The 17,768-nt window shown below is 34.2% G+C and overlaps 3 protein-coding genes across 3 annotated transcripts; all 3 read left to right on the top strand.

Annotated features, from left to right (window-relative positions):
• Nucleotides 1-5,179: 5,179 nt before the first annotated feature.
• On the top strand, nt 5,180-7,401 carry LOTGIDRAFT_167662 (hypothetical protein; the record flags this gene model as incomplete). The annotated part of the gene is made up of 4 exons (XM_009065159.1): nt 5,180-5,189; nt 6,534-6,640; nt 6,790-6,902; nt 7,299-7,401. The coding sequence occupies 4 exons, from the start codon at nt 5,180-5,182 to the stop codon at nt 7,399-7,401; spliced, it is 333 nt and encodes a 110-aa protein (XP_009063407.1).
• Nucleotides 7,402-9,567: 2,166 nt separating this feature from the next.
• On the top strand, nt 9,568-11,384 carry LOTGIDRAFT_167661 (hypothetical protein; the record flags this gene model as incomplete). Its single annotated transcript, XM_009065158.1, has 4 exons — nt 9,568-9,691; nt 10,328-10,394; nt 10,707-10,795; nt 11,248-11,384. The coding sequence occupies 4 exons, from the start codon at nt 9,568-9,570 to the stop codon at nt 11,382-11,384; spliced, it is 417 nt and encodes a 138-aa protein (XP_009063406.1).
• Nucleotides 11,385-13,116: 1,732 nt separating this feature from the next.
• On the top strand, nt 13,117-13,485 carry LOTGIDRAFT_130197 (hypothetical protein; the record flags this gene model as incomplete). Its single annotated transcript, XM_009065157.1, has 1 exon — nt 13,117-13,485. A coding segment is annotated over one exon (369 nt), but the record flags the coding sequence as incomplete, so codon positions are not given.
• Nucleotides 13,486-17,768: the final 4,283 nt, after the last annotated feature.

Below are 17,768 nucleotides of genomic sequence, written 5' to 3'. Positions count from 1 at the left end.
ATTCAACACCGAATTTCGTCAATATAAAGATAGCTTGAAAGGCAAAGTAATATACGCCCACTGGCAGCTTTGATTTTGAACATACATATTTAGCAGTACAGTAACAATCACCAGTATGAAATATTCAACCTTCAGTCATACACTTCTTTTGAACTCTTTAGGGCGATACTGAATAATATTGAGTATGAGTTATTGCCCTAGTTGTTGAAAACGTGTTCAATCTTTAGCTCGTGAAAACTCTAGAAGACAAATATTCAATCTTCAGCGCGGTAATGAATAATAAAACCAAGTTTTGTCGAAATTCGACAAGAATCATGCCTTCTAGAGTTTTTATGAGCTACAAATTGAACGAGTTTTCAAGATCAAGGGCAATCGATTTTTCTCATTTTCAATAGGCTCTATCCATGGGTGATAACAAACACTCAAGCCAAATTTCGTTAAAATCCGTCAAGAATTGTGCCTTCTAGATTGTTTACAAGCTAAAAATTGAACAAGAATTGTCCCTTCTAGAGATAAAATTTGAACGCGTTTTCAAGAACAAGGGCAATAACTCATACTAAATATTGTTCTGATTTTCGATAGGGTTTATCCTTGGGCGATTACGAACAGTCATACCAAGTTTCATCAAAATCCGACATGAATTGCACCTACTAGAGTGTTTACGAGCATTTCAAGAACAAGGGCAATAACTCATAGTAAATATTTCTGATTTTCAATATACTATACCAAATTTCTTCGAAATCAGTCAAGAATTGTGCCTTGTAGAGTGCTTACGAGCAATTGTGGACGGACCGACGGAAAGAGGTGACGGCAATATACGCCCCCCATTTCATGTGGGCTTATAAAAAAGTTTTGTTTTATATCTTAGAAGTTTCCTCAGAACTACAAAATAATTTAAATTGGTTTGTTTCAATTTTCTTTATGAATCCCCCAACTTTGGCCCATATTCCATGAGTAACCAACTCGACAACGACGGCAAAATGCGTCACCTATTTTCATGCACAATGTTTGATCTATAAATAAGTTGAGAAAAACCCGTTGTATGGATACCCAGTGGTATAATTAACTTTTCTTAGTATTTATTTTTAATAGGAATTCATTATCTGATGACAATTCCTTCAAAGAACAATGATTTAAAAAAAATAGTGACTGACAAAATATAAGATAAGTAAAACGTAAGAGCGATTTATTGCTAAAAGTCATTGAAACTACATAAGAATATGGCCCACATTGTGTTCCAGCTTGGGATTATAAGGAAATTCGGCGGATAAAAAATTGTGATATTTGGTAATAACTGAAATCCGCCATTTTATTTGTCAAAGTATACATTAATACATTTACCTTGCTTGAATCTACTGGATTCATTCTACTGGCTGATAGTGTGCATACAACCCATGTTTTAAAAAAAATCAAATTCGGAGGTCGCACATCTAAATTATTAATCATTTCCCCGGAGATGCACGACAAATAGGTTAGCACGAAATTAGGTTACTCGACTCTAATTATGCAATTGTTGGTGTCAATAATTTCTTTTGGATATTTTGTTCACTTTCAGTTATAGATCTAATGCTCATATGGCATAATTCCTAATCTAAGGAATACATTTGAATTTTGATTTTTTCTGACATGTCCGTGAGATAGTCAATTTGGATATTATGAATATTTCAGCTTTTCATGCTACCATACTGGAAGGGATTAAAAATTTAGTTTGATTTGATGCTATTTTGCAATGGTCTTTGGTCAAGTCTAATTAAAATTTTAGTTTTTCACCTCTCGGTGTTGTTGGTCTAAGTCTTTTCATTTCGCTTACTCCTAATGTTTTGTTTAGGCCTATGAGCAATAAAGAATTTGCGGATGTAAGAGACGTATCTTGATCTTCAAGATATACAACGAACATGACACAGAGTCAAGTAACATTCCAGCTAGTGCCAAATTGGTTATGTATCTCAGTAAAGATCTACTGGGATAGGATATATTGCCACCTGATAATGAAATGGAGAGCTAATATATCCATAGAAGAGTAGCTAGTAGACTTTATTGCAAAACTTTTTTTCTTACCTCTTTTGCAAATGTGTCATGGATTTAAACCATTTTGCAAGAATTTGTTTCTTCTATATGATTAATCTTTGAGGAATGTTGTGTTTTTCCTTGCAAGGCTTTACATAAGCGTCCGGACAAGGACATTGTGTCCCTTGTGACAGAATGAGAATACCGACAGGTTGAGATGTCCAAATTATTTTACGCATGCGTCGATGAACGTTCTTTTGCTGGTTTTGGGTGTCCAGTTTAATATTTCACATTTTCTCAAAATATTAAATCTAATTACTATAAACTTAGATAACAAGAAATCAATTCTTTCTCTTATTGTGTTTCTCAATTTCAAACAACCCTTCAACATTCAACCTGAGATAAAATAAGATGATAGTTTTAACGCGATGTAATTTAGAGGCATTGGCTAAATATTCCCAATTTGAATAACAAGAACTATTCTTAGCTACCGGTAGTTGTTAACCTGAATTTTAATTGAAAATATCATATTTTTTACGTCAGGTAATACAAATTGATTAGTGCCGGACATAATGTCTGTTCCAATTTCAAGTCTTGTTTCTTGTCCCTTTGAGCAAAATTGAATGTTTCTGAAAAATTTGTTGTTCAATGTTTGAATTAGTCTTTTTGACCTTCGTCATCTTTACATTTATGGCACTCATTCACGCTTTCTAGTTTCTGTCTTAATTTTTGAATTGGTTGGTTGGTAGATGACAAGTTGACGTTTGTTTCCAGCGGATGCTGATACCGCAAACTAGGTACATGTAGTTGTTGGTAGTCGAAGTAGTTGGTAAATTTTTAAACTCTTTCATCTCATTATTATACGCCCACATTATAATGTGGTCTTATATTGTCCTCGCCCTGTCTGTCCGTCCGTTCACAATTTTCTTGTGAACACAATAGAGACTACTACATTTTTTATCTGATTTAAATGAAATTTGGTGTGATCAATTATAATGATGGAGAATTGGAAAAGTTCGAATTTGAAAATCTTTCGATGAACGATTTTTGAGTTATTGCCCTTGACTTAGGCAAAACGGGTCAAATATTTTTTGCGAACGTAATAAAGATTTCAATTTTTATCCAGTTTAAAAGAAAGTTGGTGTGATCATTTATAATGATGGAGATCTTGGACAAGTTCGAATTTGACGATCTTTCGATGAACTATTTTTGAGTTATTGCCCTTGACTTAGGTACAACACGTCAAAATTTGTTTGTGAACACAGATTTCATCTGATTTAAATTAAATTTGGTGTGATGATAATGAGATCTTGGACAAGTTTGAATTTGACTTATTGCTCACTTAAACCCTTCCATTTTTTGTATGTGAAGATTTGCCTAAATAGTAATATTGCGACCTAAATATAGATCTTAAATTAATATACTTTGGGAGATAATTTTTTTTTTTGTAATCAATATTTTATTCAAAAAGAAAAGGATTGGTGAACAGGCTTTCGCCTATATCACCCCTCTCAGATAATTCTGACATTTACATATTAATTAATGCTAAATTTTTACAGTGTTATCCAATTATACTTTATATTATCAGTTTGGATACATACCTTGCCACAGTTTTTGTTTTTATTGACTTTGTTTACCTCCACCTGTTGTCACCAACAAACTGCCTCTAATATTCAAATTACCAGAAACACATGATAATGTGACCATATTGATTTAGTTCCGGTAAAAATGATATCAATTTATTACCGTGATATGTTGCAGAACGCCAGCGTAACTTTCACTGAGGCCAATTGGCTTGAATAAGGTATAAATTGATTCGGAATTATCGCCCTTAACTAAGTAAAAATGCCTCAAAATTTAATTTGGTAGTGATTGCTTGAATGATTTTAGAGTTATTGCCCTTGACTTAGTAAAAGTTGGATAATATCTTGGTCAAGTACCTGTATTGGTAATGATTTGTTGAACGATGAATCTATAGATAATGTAGTATTTATGAGTTTGGTGGAATTTAAAACAAATGTGTACGTTGATGAGACCTTGTTTGTGTGTAAATTTGATGACAACTAAATATCCATTATGAAGATCTTATTAATGAGATGGAGGGCTATGCTTCCTTGTTTGACAAGCTATCTTTTCGTAGGATAACAACTTTCTACCAGCTGGTCTTTAAATAATTAATGAATAATGAATAAAGATGATCTTTTCAAGGTCCCATGCCCATTAATGTTTGTATGAAATGTTTAATGAAGTCAGATTTGTAAACAATTGATACATACAGAATAATTGACACTAGCTAGTGTATCAAAGGTTCAATGATGTCAGACTCGAAGCAGTTGTTAAATCAATACACAACAGAACAAACAATGACATGAGTAACGGTTTACTGTATCAAAGGTTCAATGATGTCAAACTCTCAAACATTTATTGAATCTACCTTTATGACACCTGATTGAATTAAGATGCTTATCCTCATTTGTTCAAATTTCAGCCGTCAGCGGGAACTCGATAGCTGTCTTTACTATTGGGTTTGACATACACCACTTACAGTTAGATGATCAACGTAGCACGGTCAGTACCAATTTTTATATATTCCACACTGGCGTCACAAATGTCTATCAAATAGTTTGCTTTATTTGACACTGAAAAATAAGGAAACCCATCTTTAAATGGACAGGTTCACCATTCATTGACCTATCATACTTCAGTTTCAAAAGTTTAAAAGACATATATAGAAATAGAAATTCCCAGTTTCAGGCATTAAAATTACCATAAATAAAGCGGCTATTGTTTCTCTTCCAGGGTTCCAAGAACAAAATAGCTGGTCTTTAGCTATAACAGGACATTTAAACTGTGAGGTCAATTAGGTTATGGTGGAGCACAAATGTCCCAAAAGCGACTCTTGGAACGAAGCTAGGTAAGGATATTTACAATATTTCATGTAGTTTAAGGTTTTATAAGAGACACTGGCCTAGGTCACAAGTTAAAACTATAGATTTCAGTATTAGAATACATCATTTGATATTACCTACTTACTTGAATATAAACAAATAATAGAAAAATGCAAAGCGATGGCTTCAGGGAGTGAATGAAATGGGTATCTAATATACCATGGACAAGAAAATTACTCAGATTTTTATTGCTTTAATAAATACACAAATAATGGCTTTCACATATGACAAAAGGTAACAAATTTTGAATCAATTAGCTGAAACTTGGAATGCTTGAATGCATTGTAAAGAGATTTTCTTAATTTTTGATGGGCATTGAGGACGTCTGTGGTTCCTGCAATTCCACTATAAAAAGTGTCTGATGACATCCCTATTTACGAAGTGCCTTTTGTGATAAGCATATTTTGTGATTAGTGACTTATCCAACATCAGCTAGATTTAGTTAAATTGCAGGAACCACAAACGTCTGATTGAAAATAGAATGGTATAAATTGATGCTGTCAGTGTCCACAATACACATAGTTGATAAATCTGTTTTGGAATCCTTCTTAATACATTTTAGAAACTTGGTATACGTATGTTTGAATTATGTATATTTTTAGGTGTAAACAGATAGAGCTTCACTCTAAAAGATGAAAGTGCTTATGGTGTGGCACAGAAGCTCGTAAGGCAAGTGTATTTTATTGCATAATGCTATCCTTATCCCTGACCATTTAGACTCCTCAATACTTTGCCTGGCTAAATGAATTAATCCTTGCAGGGTTTAACAACTTGGGAACTGTGTAAGTTGTGAGTTCAAATCCTCTTCAAGGTTTATAAACTTCTCATGCCACGGCCATTGCTTCCGAAATTCAAAACAGTGTCAACTTTGATACCTCATCACCTAGATATCTGAAACTTTAAAAAAAAGTTAAAGAAGCATTACAGTGGCCAAGGTCTCAAAAAACCAAATGCGTAAAATAAGCTGTTTGACCAGTCAACAAAATTGAATATCTGCATTCAAGCAAAATTTTTATTCAAAGAAAATGACAGTATTTTGTTTGTGCGTTTGATTTTTACCAAAATTGAGATTTTTTGTTTCTATTTTTAGGTTAGAAAGGGTAAATCGTCTGGTAATTTACCTACCCGCCGTAGCACTGCCGCAATAGGAGTGTTCTGAGGTCATGGCCTGTATGACTTTTCAGACATCCTATTCACAGATGAAGAGGAACAGATGAAGAACAGATGAAGAGGAACAGATGAAGACGTAAGGAGATTCCTCCACCCATTTTTAGTAAGTTGATGCAGCTTATTAAGTTTCAGTTTTGGAACCTTGAGGTCAATGCTTTCCATCTAACAAATGGTACTAAATTGATTCTAATTTCAATTGGAATGGTGTTGCCGAGATATGTCCATAATTACATTATTAGCTGTGTGAACTTTATGAAATGTATGTCAATTTGCAAAACCCCAGTGACATTCTGTATGCCATGGCTCAATAGCCATCCCAATAAACCAGAAATGAAACAAAAATGTTTCCTCTGATGCAAAATTATATGGTATTTTGACTGAATACAATGTTTGTCTTTTGTTTTTTAGCCGTCAGCGGGAACTCGATAGCGGTTTTTACTATTGGGTTTGACATACACCACACGCAGTTAGATGATCAACACAGCACGGTCAGTACCTACATATTTTATCCAAGAGTAAGCTTTGAAAAATGATTGTACATGAGCATTATCTAAAATATACTTGTGCTTAAAACTTTCAGATAAGGCCATGGATATATTCCTCTATATTCCTTAGATTGCACCTAACGTTCCCAACCTTTAAAAACCAGAATCTTTTATTCCAGGGTTTCAAGAACAAGGAGCTGGTCTTTAGCTTCAAAAGGGCATATAATTTGGAGGTCATTTTGGTTATGGTGGAGCGCAAATGTCCTAAAGGCGACTCTTGGAACAAAGCCAGGTACGGATATTTTAATTCTTATCTTGGACATGATATTGCTTTACAAGCGATTTAAATATTATATGTATATCAGTTGACATTAAATTTTAAAGGGGCAGGGGAACTTTCCAACCACAAACAAAAATTTGTAAAGTCCTTATATTCACCATTGATAGTAACAACTTTCTTGGCTTTTGATCAGAAAGAAACTGACATATTTTACAAGGATAATATCCTAAGATTCTACCAGCCGGTTTTTGGCCAATGATCTCATGACCAACTTTTTTGGACGTTACCAACCATATCTCATGTAAAGTTTTCAACACTCTAACAGACTGCTGAAGAACCCATTAAAAGTTTTGATTTTTGTGCTTCTTTAATAATTTTCTTAGATAATATGTTTATTTTTAATTTTAGGTGTAAACAGATAGAGCTTCATTATACAGAAGTCAAGTGCTTATGGCGTGGCACAGAAGTTCGCAAGGCAAGTGTTTTTAATAAAGATTTATCTGGAATCTGAAATCATTTTGATATTCTTAGTTCGTCTGCTAGAAATATATTTTTGCAATATTTTATCTTATACAGTTTTGTGAATCATGATATTTTTGTAAACAAATAAATGGGTTTAAATGAGAAAACAGCCAATCGAGAATGATGATGCCAAAATTTTGTCTCTATTTTGTTCATGTTTTTCTTTGAATTTGTTAATGATAGGCAAAATTAAACAAAGAAAAAAAATATGAAATATTTTAAATATCCCTTCAATATGTTTGATTGATCATGTATTTATGTTTTCAGGTTAGAAAGGGTAAATCGTCTGGTAATTTACCTACCCGCAATAGCACTGCCACAATAGGAGTGTTCTGGGGTCATGGCCTGTATGACATTTCAGACCTCCTATTCACAGATGAAGAGGCACAGATGAAGTGGAACAGATGAAGAACAGATGAAGCGGCGCCTACAGAACAGATGAAGAACAGAAGAATAAGTGAAGAATTTAGAGGGACCTCAAAAGAACCTCTTTTGCAGATGAAAAGCCGTGGGTATGTTAAAGGGATTTAGTGAACATAGTCATGTAATTATTTGCCAGTTCATTGAGCATTATTTCTGCAAATTTTAGCACTTCACAAATTAAATCTTGACATATAGTTTCTCTACAACTGAATTAAAATGCATCGCAATTTCAATATTTGTAGGGTGTTTGATAGACTGGTATTTTCCAAAATGAAAAACTAGCATATATGAATTTATAAAGCAAAAAGTTCAACATTTTTAGGCCTTGCTTACATTTGCAAATTAGTTATGACATGGTAATGATTTTAAAAGAATGCTACCTTAGAATGAACATTAAATCAGTGAATGTGCATGAAGGTGGATTTTGAGTTCTTTCGAAAAGCTGCCAAAAAAACTTGGTTTCATTCAGATTTACAGAAATGCTCAGAAACCAAAAGAGATACAGAATTGCCGTTTACAGCATCGTAAAGCTAAATTACTTTTGTGTGTAAATTTCATTGACGTACTTCGAGAATGTATTTTGGCTGTGTTGAAGCTTCAAAGTTTTCTGACTCGAATGTGCATAAAAGTGGACACTGTACAAAATTCCCTGTATACTATTAATTCCATAAAACAAGATGCCCTAAAAATGTTAAGTGTTGTTCAATAATTACTTGTAGATAACTCAAATTACTTTTTCATTTATCTACTGTTCATTCTAAGAGGTAGTATTTTGTTTAAAAAAACACGTTGCGATCAAAATAAATAATTGTGTTGGCTAAAAGATTTGAGCTTCGGATCATTGACATAATGTTTTTTTTTCTTATTTCAGCCACAGAGCTCAGAAGAGGATGGTGTTTCTGCATTGATTTGGTGTTTCAGCATCGATGTGGTGTTTCTGCATTTGGTGTTTCTGCATTGATTTGGCGTTTCTGCATTATTAGTTCTCAATTCTGCTTCCAGCGACTTGTTTTAAATCGTGCCTTTTGAATTGACTTTCTCTGTGTGCTAGAATAAGTGATATTTCCTCAGTATTTTATTCGACTCAGCTGTAAATGGGTATGGATAACCTGGGAAAAATCATTGCCAAGAAGTTTGGCCAAGGACCAGCTGTTAGACAGGATCTTGTGATCCTAAGCTGTTATCCTTGTTATATATCTTTCTTTTCATCAGTAGGCTCACTGACCCTGTTATTTCCTTTCTGCCAGGGCCCTGTTTCTGAAAAAATTTGACGATCAATTTTTGTCCTAAGTATGGTATTTCTCAGTGTAAAATTCCACACTTTCGACAAATTCTTATCGTAAAATTTTATGAGAAATGGGGGCCAGGTATTTCTGCTTTCATTTGGTGTTTCTGCACCTTTCACCAGGCAATCAAACCAAGAGGACAATGCGACTACCAATCAACAAGAATTGTCATGTTACAAAGACCATCAACAGTTGTTTACCTAATGACATGCATTTTTTCCTTCTCTGTTTTTGTTTGGATTTCTGCTTTTTTGTGAAGTGTATTTTGCTGTGTACAGGTTTTGAAGTTCAAAGTCAAAGTTAGTGTATGAGGTCTAAAATGTCATAGACGGTGGTTGAGGTCAAAGGTTAAAGGTCAAAGATAGTTGTTGAGGTCAAATGTCAAAGATAGTTGTTGAGGTCAAAGGTCAAAAGTCAGAGATGGTTTATGAAGTCAAAGGTCAGAGATGGCGATTAAGGTCAAAGTTGGTATTGGAGTTCACGGGTCTAAGTTGGTGCTTGAGGTCAAAGTTTTCTTTTCAGGAAATGGTAATCATCAAATGAGAAGTGACATGCATAGAGATACCGCAGGTATGGTCATGTTATTATTTATATTTTACCAGCTAATAAACATGAAATGGTGTCTTAGGTCATACTTGCAGTTCAATGAGGGAAATTCCCACAGATTTCAATTACCAACAGTTGTGGGATCGTTAACGTGAACAACCTGTAGCACGCAGGGCCTTAGTTTATTGTCCCATCCAATCGACTTGACCCTTTTCATGTGGGCCTTGTGACCCGTATCATTGACAGGGGGGTACTCAACTATTTCCGTAGCTGAAGCAAGCATCTAACTCACTGAGCCACAGCTACTCCCCACAAGCTGATAAAGCCATGGCACTTTTGCTAAATTTCGTTTCATTTAATCAATTTATTTTTAAGGTAAATTCTTAAATATTATTTCTGTTTTTCAGGTAATGGTGGAAGGATAGGCAAGAGTAATTGTTTTCAGATTTTTGTTTGAGTTTATTTTTTTTGTTTGGTTTTCTGCACATTTGTTTGGATTTCTGCTCTATTTTTTTTGGATGTCTGCTGTTTTGTCCTTGACTTTTATTCAGTTGGGTTGGTTTTAGTTTTTTTTGGATCATATGCTGGTAGGTTTATAAGTTTGGTTGGTTTCAATTTCTGGCTGGGAAAGGGGGATGTAATGAACTTTGTCTATTTCAGAAATTGGTATTTTTAGTCAAGAAATATACGATTCCCTGTTAGCTTGTGGATATGGGGAATTTGGCAGGTAGGACTTCTTTTTGGTACTTGGTCCATGTCTTTGGTAATATTTTATACTTTATACTGCATGTTAAATAAGTATATGGGTATTGAGATTCGTTTGAAGAATTATGGTTTGTGTCAGATATGTTCGGATGGGACTATATACCTATGCCACGTGTGAAACAGCCTGGGCACTAGACAGTATAAAGTAGAGAAATATGTCACCACTTTATTCTGGTGTTTTAGGATTTAAATTGTATTTAAGAATGAAAAATCTTGCATATACTGACCCTTGATAGATGGAAATGGTATTTTAATTATTTGTTTTCTACTGAAGGTTGCTTTTTGGGTTTATTGACATTGATTTGAAGAACATATTGGTGTATGGTGCCAGTTACTACTTTTGGTGTATGCTGGCAGATAATGGTATTGTTGTATTGTGTCAGATAATGGTATTGGTGCATGGTGTCAGATAATGGTGATCGTGTAAGATAATGGTGTCAGATACTGGTGTTGGTGTATGATATTACTAGTATTGGTCTATGGTTTCAGAAAGTGGTGTTTTTATGATGTAGAACAGTGAAGAAGATAAGTTTGAATCTTACAATATCAGATAATTGCCCAAAAGACTGAATTTAAGAGAGCACTAGCTTGATGTAGATTGAAATCTTTGGAGACGTTGATTTTTCTGTATTTTATAAATAATGCTTTTGATTGACGTTCACATTTTTGAGGGTTGGTTTGGACCTTGAATATATGTAAATAGTCCCAGAAGCACTAGAATTGTTCAATATTTATATACCTTAAACTAAAAAAAATTCAGAGTGCCCTTGTTAATCTTTGAAAACATTATTTCCCCGTCTTTTTTTCTATTGCAGATATTGGTGATATAGATAACACAGTTTTAGGGTACGCAGGGAGTAATCCTGCAGGGAGTTCATCGTCCGTGTCCTGCCGAGATGTATTGATTGAAGAGTGGGGCAAGAAATATGGAACAATTTCTCAAGGCATGTAAACAGAAGTAAGGATCTTTTTAAAAGGAAGAAATAATCGTTTTTAAAAGGATAACAAATGGATCAGCATGTCTTTGGCAAACTTCAGATTACAACCTATGGCCAACCAAACAAATGATGCCATATAAAGATTCTAATTCCCTTACCAGCTGTGCTACAGCCAGTCCATGGAAGGTTTTTGCTTTTGCAGCGATGGGATCATAACTAAAACCTTTGCAATGATTATTTGTACAGTTTATGTATACAATCTAATATTAATTTTGGGTCTTAGCATTCAAAGCAAGCTTGTGCCCTTTTTAATCTATGAAATTCTCATATCTTTTTTCTTGTTTATCAGATATTGGTGATATAGATAACAGTCTTAGGGTAGGCAGGGAGTAATCCTGCAGGGGGTTCATCGACCCTGTCCTGCCGAGATGGATTGATTGATGTGTGGGGCAATAAATATGGAACTATTTCTAATGGGCATGTAAACAGAAGTAAGTAACTCTTTAAAAGGAAGAAATGAAGATATAACAGTTTTTAATAGGATTACAAATGCATGAGCATGTCCTTGGCAAAACTTCAGTTTACAACATCTGCTTCATTAAACCAAACAAATGATGTCATATAAAGATTCTGATGCCCTTATCAGCTGTGCTACAGCCAGTCCTCGAACTTGGGGTCATAACTAAAACCTTTTCAATGATTACATACAGTTTATATTCAATATTGGACGTAAAACTCCATTGCATTTCATTTTTACAATTCAATATTACATTTGGCTCTTAACGCTCAAAGCAAGCTAGACAAGATTGTATCTTTTTTATTTTGGTTTCTCCCTGTCAGTGATACAGGGTGGATGGGCTAACATGGAAACATATTTTTTTTCCTTTGGATTGGGCAATAAACATAGGCCCTGTGTGCAACAGGTTGTACTCGTTAAGAGCTTGATTGGAAAGTAAGTAAGACGTTGAAATGCTGACAAAATTTCTCTCGTTTTACACCACATAACTGGGCAGTTATCAAGGCGAAAAAACAACATCTAGCAGTAAAGTTCTTTCGTGTTTTTCAGATATGGGTTATATAAATGAAATGGTGGTCAGGATAGCTGTCAGGTCAACTAGCTGTTGTTTGTATTCAGGTATTGTTTTAGTTAAATACTCAGTTTTGGAAAAGGACTAATGATATCTTTTATCAAGACTATAACATCTGGTATTCTAGTCTTAAAGTCTGTTTAAAGAGGATGTATTAAGAATAAGAGCCTACAAAATGGTGAATTAATTTATCTCCCAGAGGACAATTGGAAATGAAATGAAAGGAGTTTTATGTCCTACTTTTCTGAAAAAAAAACAATTATTGGAGAAACACATACTAATTTTGCTTCAAAATTTAAGCAGTAATAATGATTCCATAAAGCTGTGTAAAGCTATAAGTAAAGATTTGTATTATTATTTTTCAGTCAATCTTTCACTGGGTGTTATGGCTAAAGTTGTAGAGATATTAGAATTTAAGATAGATGAAAGAATGAATGAATGAAGGAAAGAATGAATTAGAGAAAGGAAAAGATTGATCATTCATTGATGGCTTTGAATACGAATCGAGTAAAAAAATGCTGTAAATGTTTTCACGGTGACAACAGGAAGTATTTGTCCTGTCTTGAAGTACTTAGAAATCATAAAATAACGAGGATTAGTCTGCCGCACCGATTTTGTGGAATCATCATGCAACAATAATGTTAGATTAGGATTTGTCTGCCGCCCTGATTTTGTAGAATCATCATGCAGCAATAATGTTAGATTAGGATTTGTCTGTTGCCCTGATTTTGTGGAATCATCATGCAGCAATAATGTTACATTAGGATTTGTCTGCCGCCCTGATTTTGTAGAATCATCATGCAGCAATAATGTTAGATTAGGATTTGTCTGCCGCCCTGATTTTGTAGAATCATCATGCAGCAATAATGTTAGATTAGGATTTGTCTGCCGTCCTGATTTTGTGGAATCATCATGCAGCAATAATGTTACATTAGGATTTGTCTGCCGTCCTGATTTTGTGGAATCATCATGCAGCAATAATGTTAGATTAGGATTTGTCTGCCATCCTGATTTTGTGGAATCATAATGCAGCAATAATGTTACATTAGGATTTGTCTGCCATCCTGATTTTGTGGAATCATAATGCAGCAATAATGTTAGATTAAAATGTTCTGATGTAAAGTTACCTTTGCTAATGGCTTTGACTGTTTTAAATGTGAGAAATATACTTCTGAAATAAATTGTTTATCTCTATAAAAACTGATTCTTTTTTTTCCAGTTGAACCACTGCAGATTGAACTTGAGGCTACAAAACCGGGATTTTATTTCATTTGATTTGATCATGCTTGTTTTCTTGGCTTTGCTGACAGTGCAGTCTGGAAAATTGACCCCCCTTTTGTAAGAAGAGGTTTTGTAAATTTTGTATATGTATGGGAGACACAGATAACATCAATTTGCATCATTTGATTGCAAGAACCAGAGACGTCTGACTGAAAATTTTAGTAGAACAAATCGATGCTATCAGTGTAATACAAAAAGTTTGCAAAACCAGAATACTATTCCTTTGAACAATTTTGTCGTTTATATCAGATCTGAACGAAGGGTTGCCAGATCTTAGTCATCCGTTTTAAATTGAGTGCTCAAATTACCAATAGTTGCCAGATCTTGCTAATGCCAGATTTGTGGCAGACCTGGGCAACTTGAGTATTGCATCCCAAGGAATTAACATACGATTTGAAAGCAAACATACACCCACACAGTAGAATGATTGATGGAAGCTTTCGGAAAGAAATGAAATATAATGAATGGAGTTTTACGTCCTACATTTCTGCACCAAGTGGGCTAATGAAAACGGACAACGCCATGCAAATAAAACATGCTGACACACAATTAAAACAGGGTTTGGCCCAGACCTTTAAAACACTTGAATTGACATAATGATAAAAAGGTCTCGTCAATATACAATATAGGAACATATTTGTAAGCAAAGATATTTATCAATGAAAAATATATTCTTCATTCACTTCCAAAATCGTATTAGATGTATTCTCCGGCTTCCAACATTGGAAAAGTTTTTCTAGGTGGGGTGGGGGCGTTTGAACAGAACTACTGTCTTGTAGTGTGCAATGAAGGAAATTTTGACAGGAAATTCAAAATTTCACTGCATTTTGTCAACAACGGATTTTCTAGGTTGAATTAGAATGTCGTGCCTCGCAGTATGACAGACTCTACATCCTTCAGATCGGTGCTATGGAAAGAGAATTGACTGATGCCATGCCTTGTGCCTTCTAAAGCTATGCCATCAGTTTCATACTCTGACAGAACGCTTTATGGTCTAAGGGAGGAAACTCAATTTACTATGATTACAGGAATTGTAAAGAGGTTTTTAAAAAAATTATTTGCGTAGGAGACACTGATAGTATCAATTTTCACCATTCCAATTTCCAATAAAACGTTTGCGGTTCCTGTAATTCCACTAGATATAAGTGGTTTATGACGTTATCACACAAGGCTCTTCGCGATTAGTGGCATCATCAGATACTCATTTTTTGTGGAATTGCAGGAACCACAGATGTCTGACTTTAAAGACTTTTAAGTAAATCTGTCAAAAATGCTATGCGTTTGTTAACTGTTACAGTGTGTTTAGTTACAAGGATTCAGATTTTACTTAAGGCATGGGCCATGGAATCATATTCAATTTGGTGGGGAATTTGAAAGGAGCCTCTGAGAGTTTTTATGAAATGAAATAAATGGAGTTTTACGTTCTACTTTTCTACACCATGTGGGCTATTGAAGACCGGCCACGCCATGCAGGGTGCAATGAGGGAAATTTTGCCATGTATTGACCTACTCTTTTTAGATTTCCAACTGTCGAGGGATCTCTAACGTACACAGCCTGTAGCTCACGGGAACTCCCTCAGAATAGAGGTTTTGCCCCCTCCCCCCACTCTCAAATTTTTATCATAAGGCATTGTGAAATCATTATCTGTGTTCCTCTCGGAAATTCCTAGACCAATACCCCCTACCCCTCGCCTAATTACATCATAGAAAAGCCACTGAACACAAGTTTATGACATTGTACTCATTTCATTAATTTGATTTTGTTGACGTGTGGACTTGACAATTTGAATAAGTTGGTCTTCAATTCATAAAATGACGTATATTAATTATGGAATTTACTTGTGAACTTTAAGTTGTATGGTATCGTTTCATGATTTACACACAATTCGCATTTAAAACTGATATTAAGATATATATTAATATTCTGCCCAGAATGTGGATCATTTTTACATGATATTCTAGGAAAGAAGTTTGTTTATTTCAAGTGTAAAATTTCCAAGCACTTTTTTTCTATGATCCCGAAGACATAAAAAAACACCACTACAATTTCCATTAAGAAATCTCTCAATAAAAACGTCAAGGATTGCACACTGAAAATTCTAAAACAAAACATATTTTTAAGAAAATAATTGTTTTCAACAGTTGAAATTTGTAAGAACCCCAAAGCAATCTATGTGTTAGAAGTCTATAAAATTTATATAAATATTTATATATTCATACAATGCAAAGTTATTCTAAGATTATCAGTGCTGTTTTGAAGCGTATGATCAAAATTCACCTTAATAAAAATAGACAAAATTCAATATACCAACGATTTTGCTCAGACAGTATGAGGAAAGTTTGTTTATTTCAAATGTAAAATTTCTAAACTTTATATGTCTATGCATCTGAAGCCATTCGAAAATACATTACAGTCTATAAAATCTGAAAAAAATACATTTATATCCACCCGAAAACAATCGGAAAAAAACACAATTTCCCTCAAGAAACTTCACGTAAGATCGTCTAACAGTGCAGACAGAAAATTCTGAAAAACATGTATTTCTTAATAATAATTCTTAAATCGGTTGAAATATTCATCAAATCACAGACAACCCATCTGATAAGTGTTTGCCTCCAGGGGTGAATATTATACACCCTTGGGGGGCAAAGGGTAAAAAGGTGTTGGCTTTTTTACACATTGCGATCTGGGAGTAAACGAATTGTCTCGCCCTTCGACTGGGGTATATATGCTTCCATATGTTAGTGCATTTATGTGTACAAATCTATCAAATAGAGAAAATGTACCCACAAAGGCAAAAATAAATAAGATATAATTAGGGCTTCAATCACCTCTTAGAAAATAGTACTTCAATCGTCTGCTATAATACATTTCCTAACCCAATTGTTGTAAAATAAGTCAAAAAGGTAGAAAATACATGTATTTAATTTATCCTCTTAATTACTGCAAATTTCATGCAAATAGTGAAGAAAAAAAAACTGTATGATTCTATTTACACTGATTAACCAATAATTTAGGCAATTACGAAAAAATGTGGACAGAGGTTCAGTCAGTTTACGGTAATCCCGATTACATCATTCGGGTTTTCTCGGCAATTTTCGCATTGACCTCTGTCTTGAATTAACGAGCTTGCCTATATAAATACGGAAAATATCAGTAGTCCCGATCACACAACTCGGGTTTTCTCGGTCATTTTCGCAAGGACCTCTATATTGAATGGTCGAGTCTTCCAATCCGTTTGCGGAAAATATCAGTAATCCCGATTACAAACTCTCGAGATTTCTTGGAAAGTTTTGTATAGCTGCTATGACCTCTTTCTTGAATCGAGAATGAGCTTTGTAGAAGTGTTTACGAAAAATACCAAAAAATTCGATTGCATGACGGCTTCAGAACACAATTAATTTGACGTACTTACTCAGAGTTCTGTACCTTTAATTACTATATCATCAATCTGATTTTCTTCCGTTAAAGCACCTTTTGTATGTAGTCCTTGTGAGCCCTTTCTTGTTTTCGCAAGTCTTTTGAAACTTGCAAGACGTACCTTGAGCCCATACCCACTCAACCACAAGTACAATTTGGTTTAGACAATGGTTATTATCAAGCCAGTTCCTCAAAATTTCTTGACATGTATTTTGTATTTTCGAAAACGTTTGATGCGATAGCCTGTGCATCCGACAGTTATTATGCTATCAACATAAATATCGAATCTACATGGTTTGATTATAGGCCATCTATTCTGTGGTTTGTTGTATCCTCCTGTTACACTTAATAATAGAGTAAAATAACAGTATATGGTTGTGATAATTGTTAGTAATATAGTGCAAAATTTACTAAAATTTTTGAAATTCCGGTTAAGTTCAAAATTAATTGAATTCAGAAATATATCAAAATTGTCGTCAAATCTTTTGAGTCAAAAAGGTAGAGTATAATTCTATTTAATGTTTTCATTGAGGAACTGCAAATTCCACGCAATTGAGAATTGAAAGAAAAAATCATGGTTTAGCCACGTAAAACATGATTTTAGGCAA

This window comes from Lottia gigantea (genome assembly GCF_000327385.1).
Source record: "Lottia gigantea unplaced genomic scaffold LOTGIsca_68, whole genome shotgun sequence".
Taxonomy (NCBI): Eukaryota; Metazoa; Mollusca; class Gastropoda; family Lottiidae; genus Lottia; species Lottia gigantea.
The sequence above is the reverse complement of the archived record's forward strand: the minus strand, read 5'-3'. Positions and strand labels throughout refer to the sequence as shown.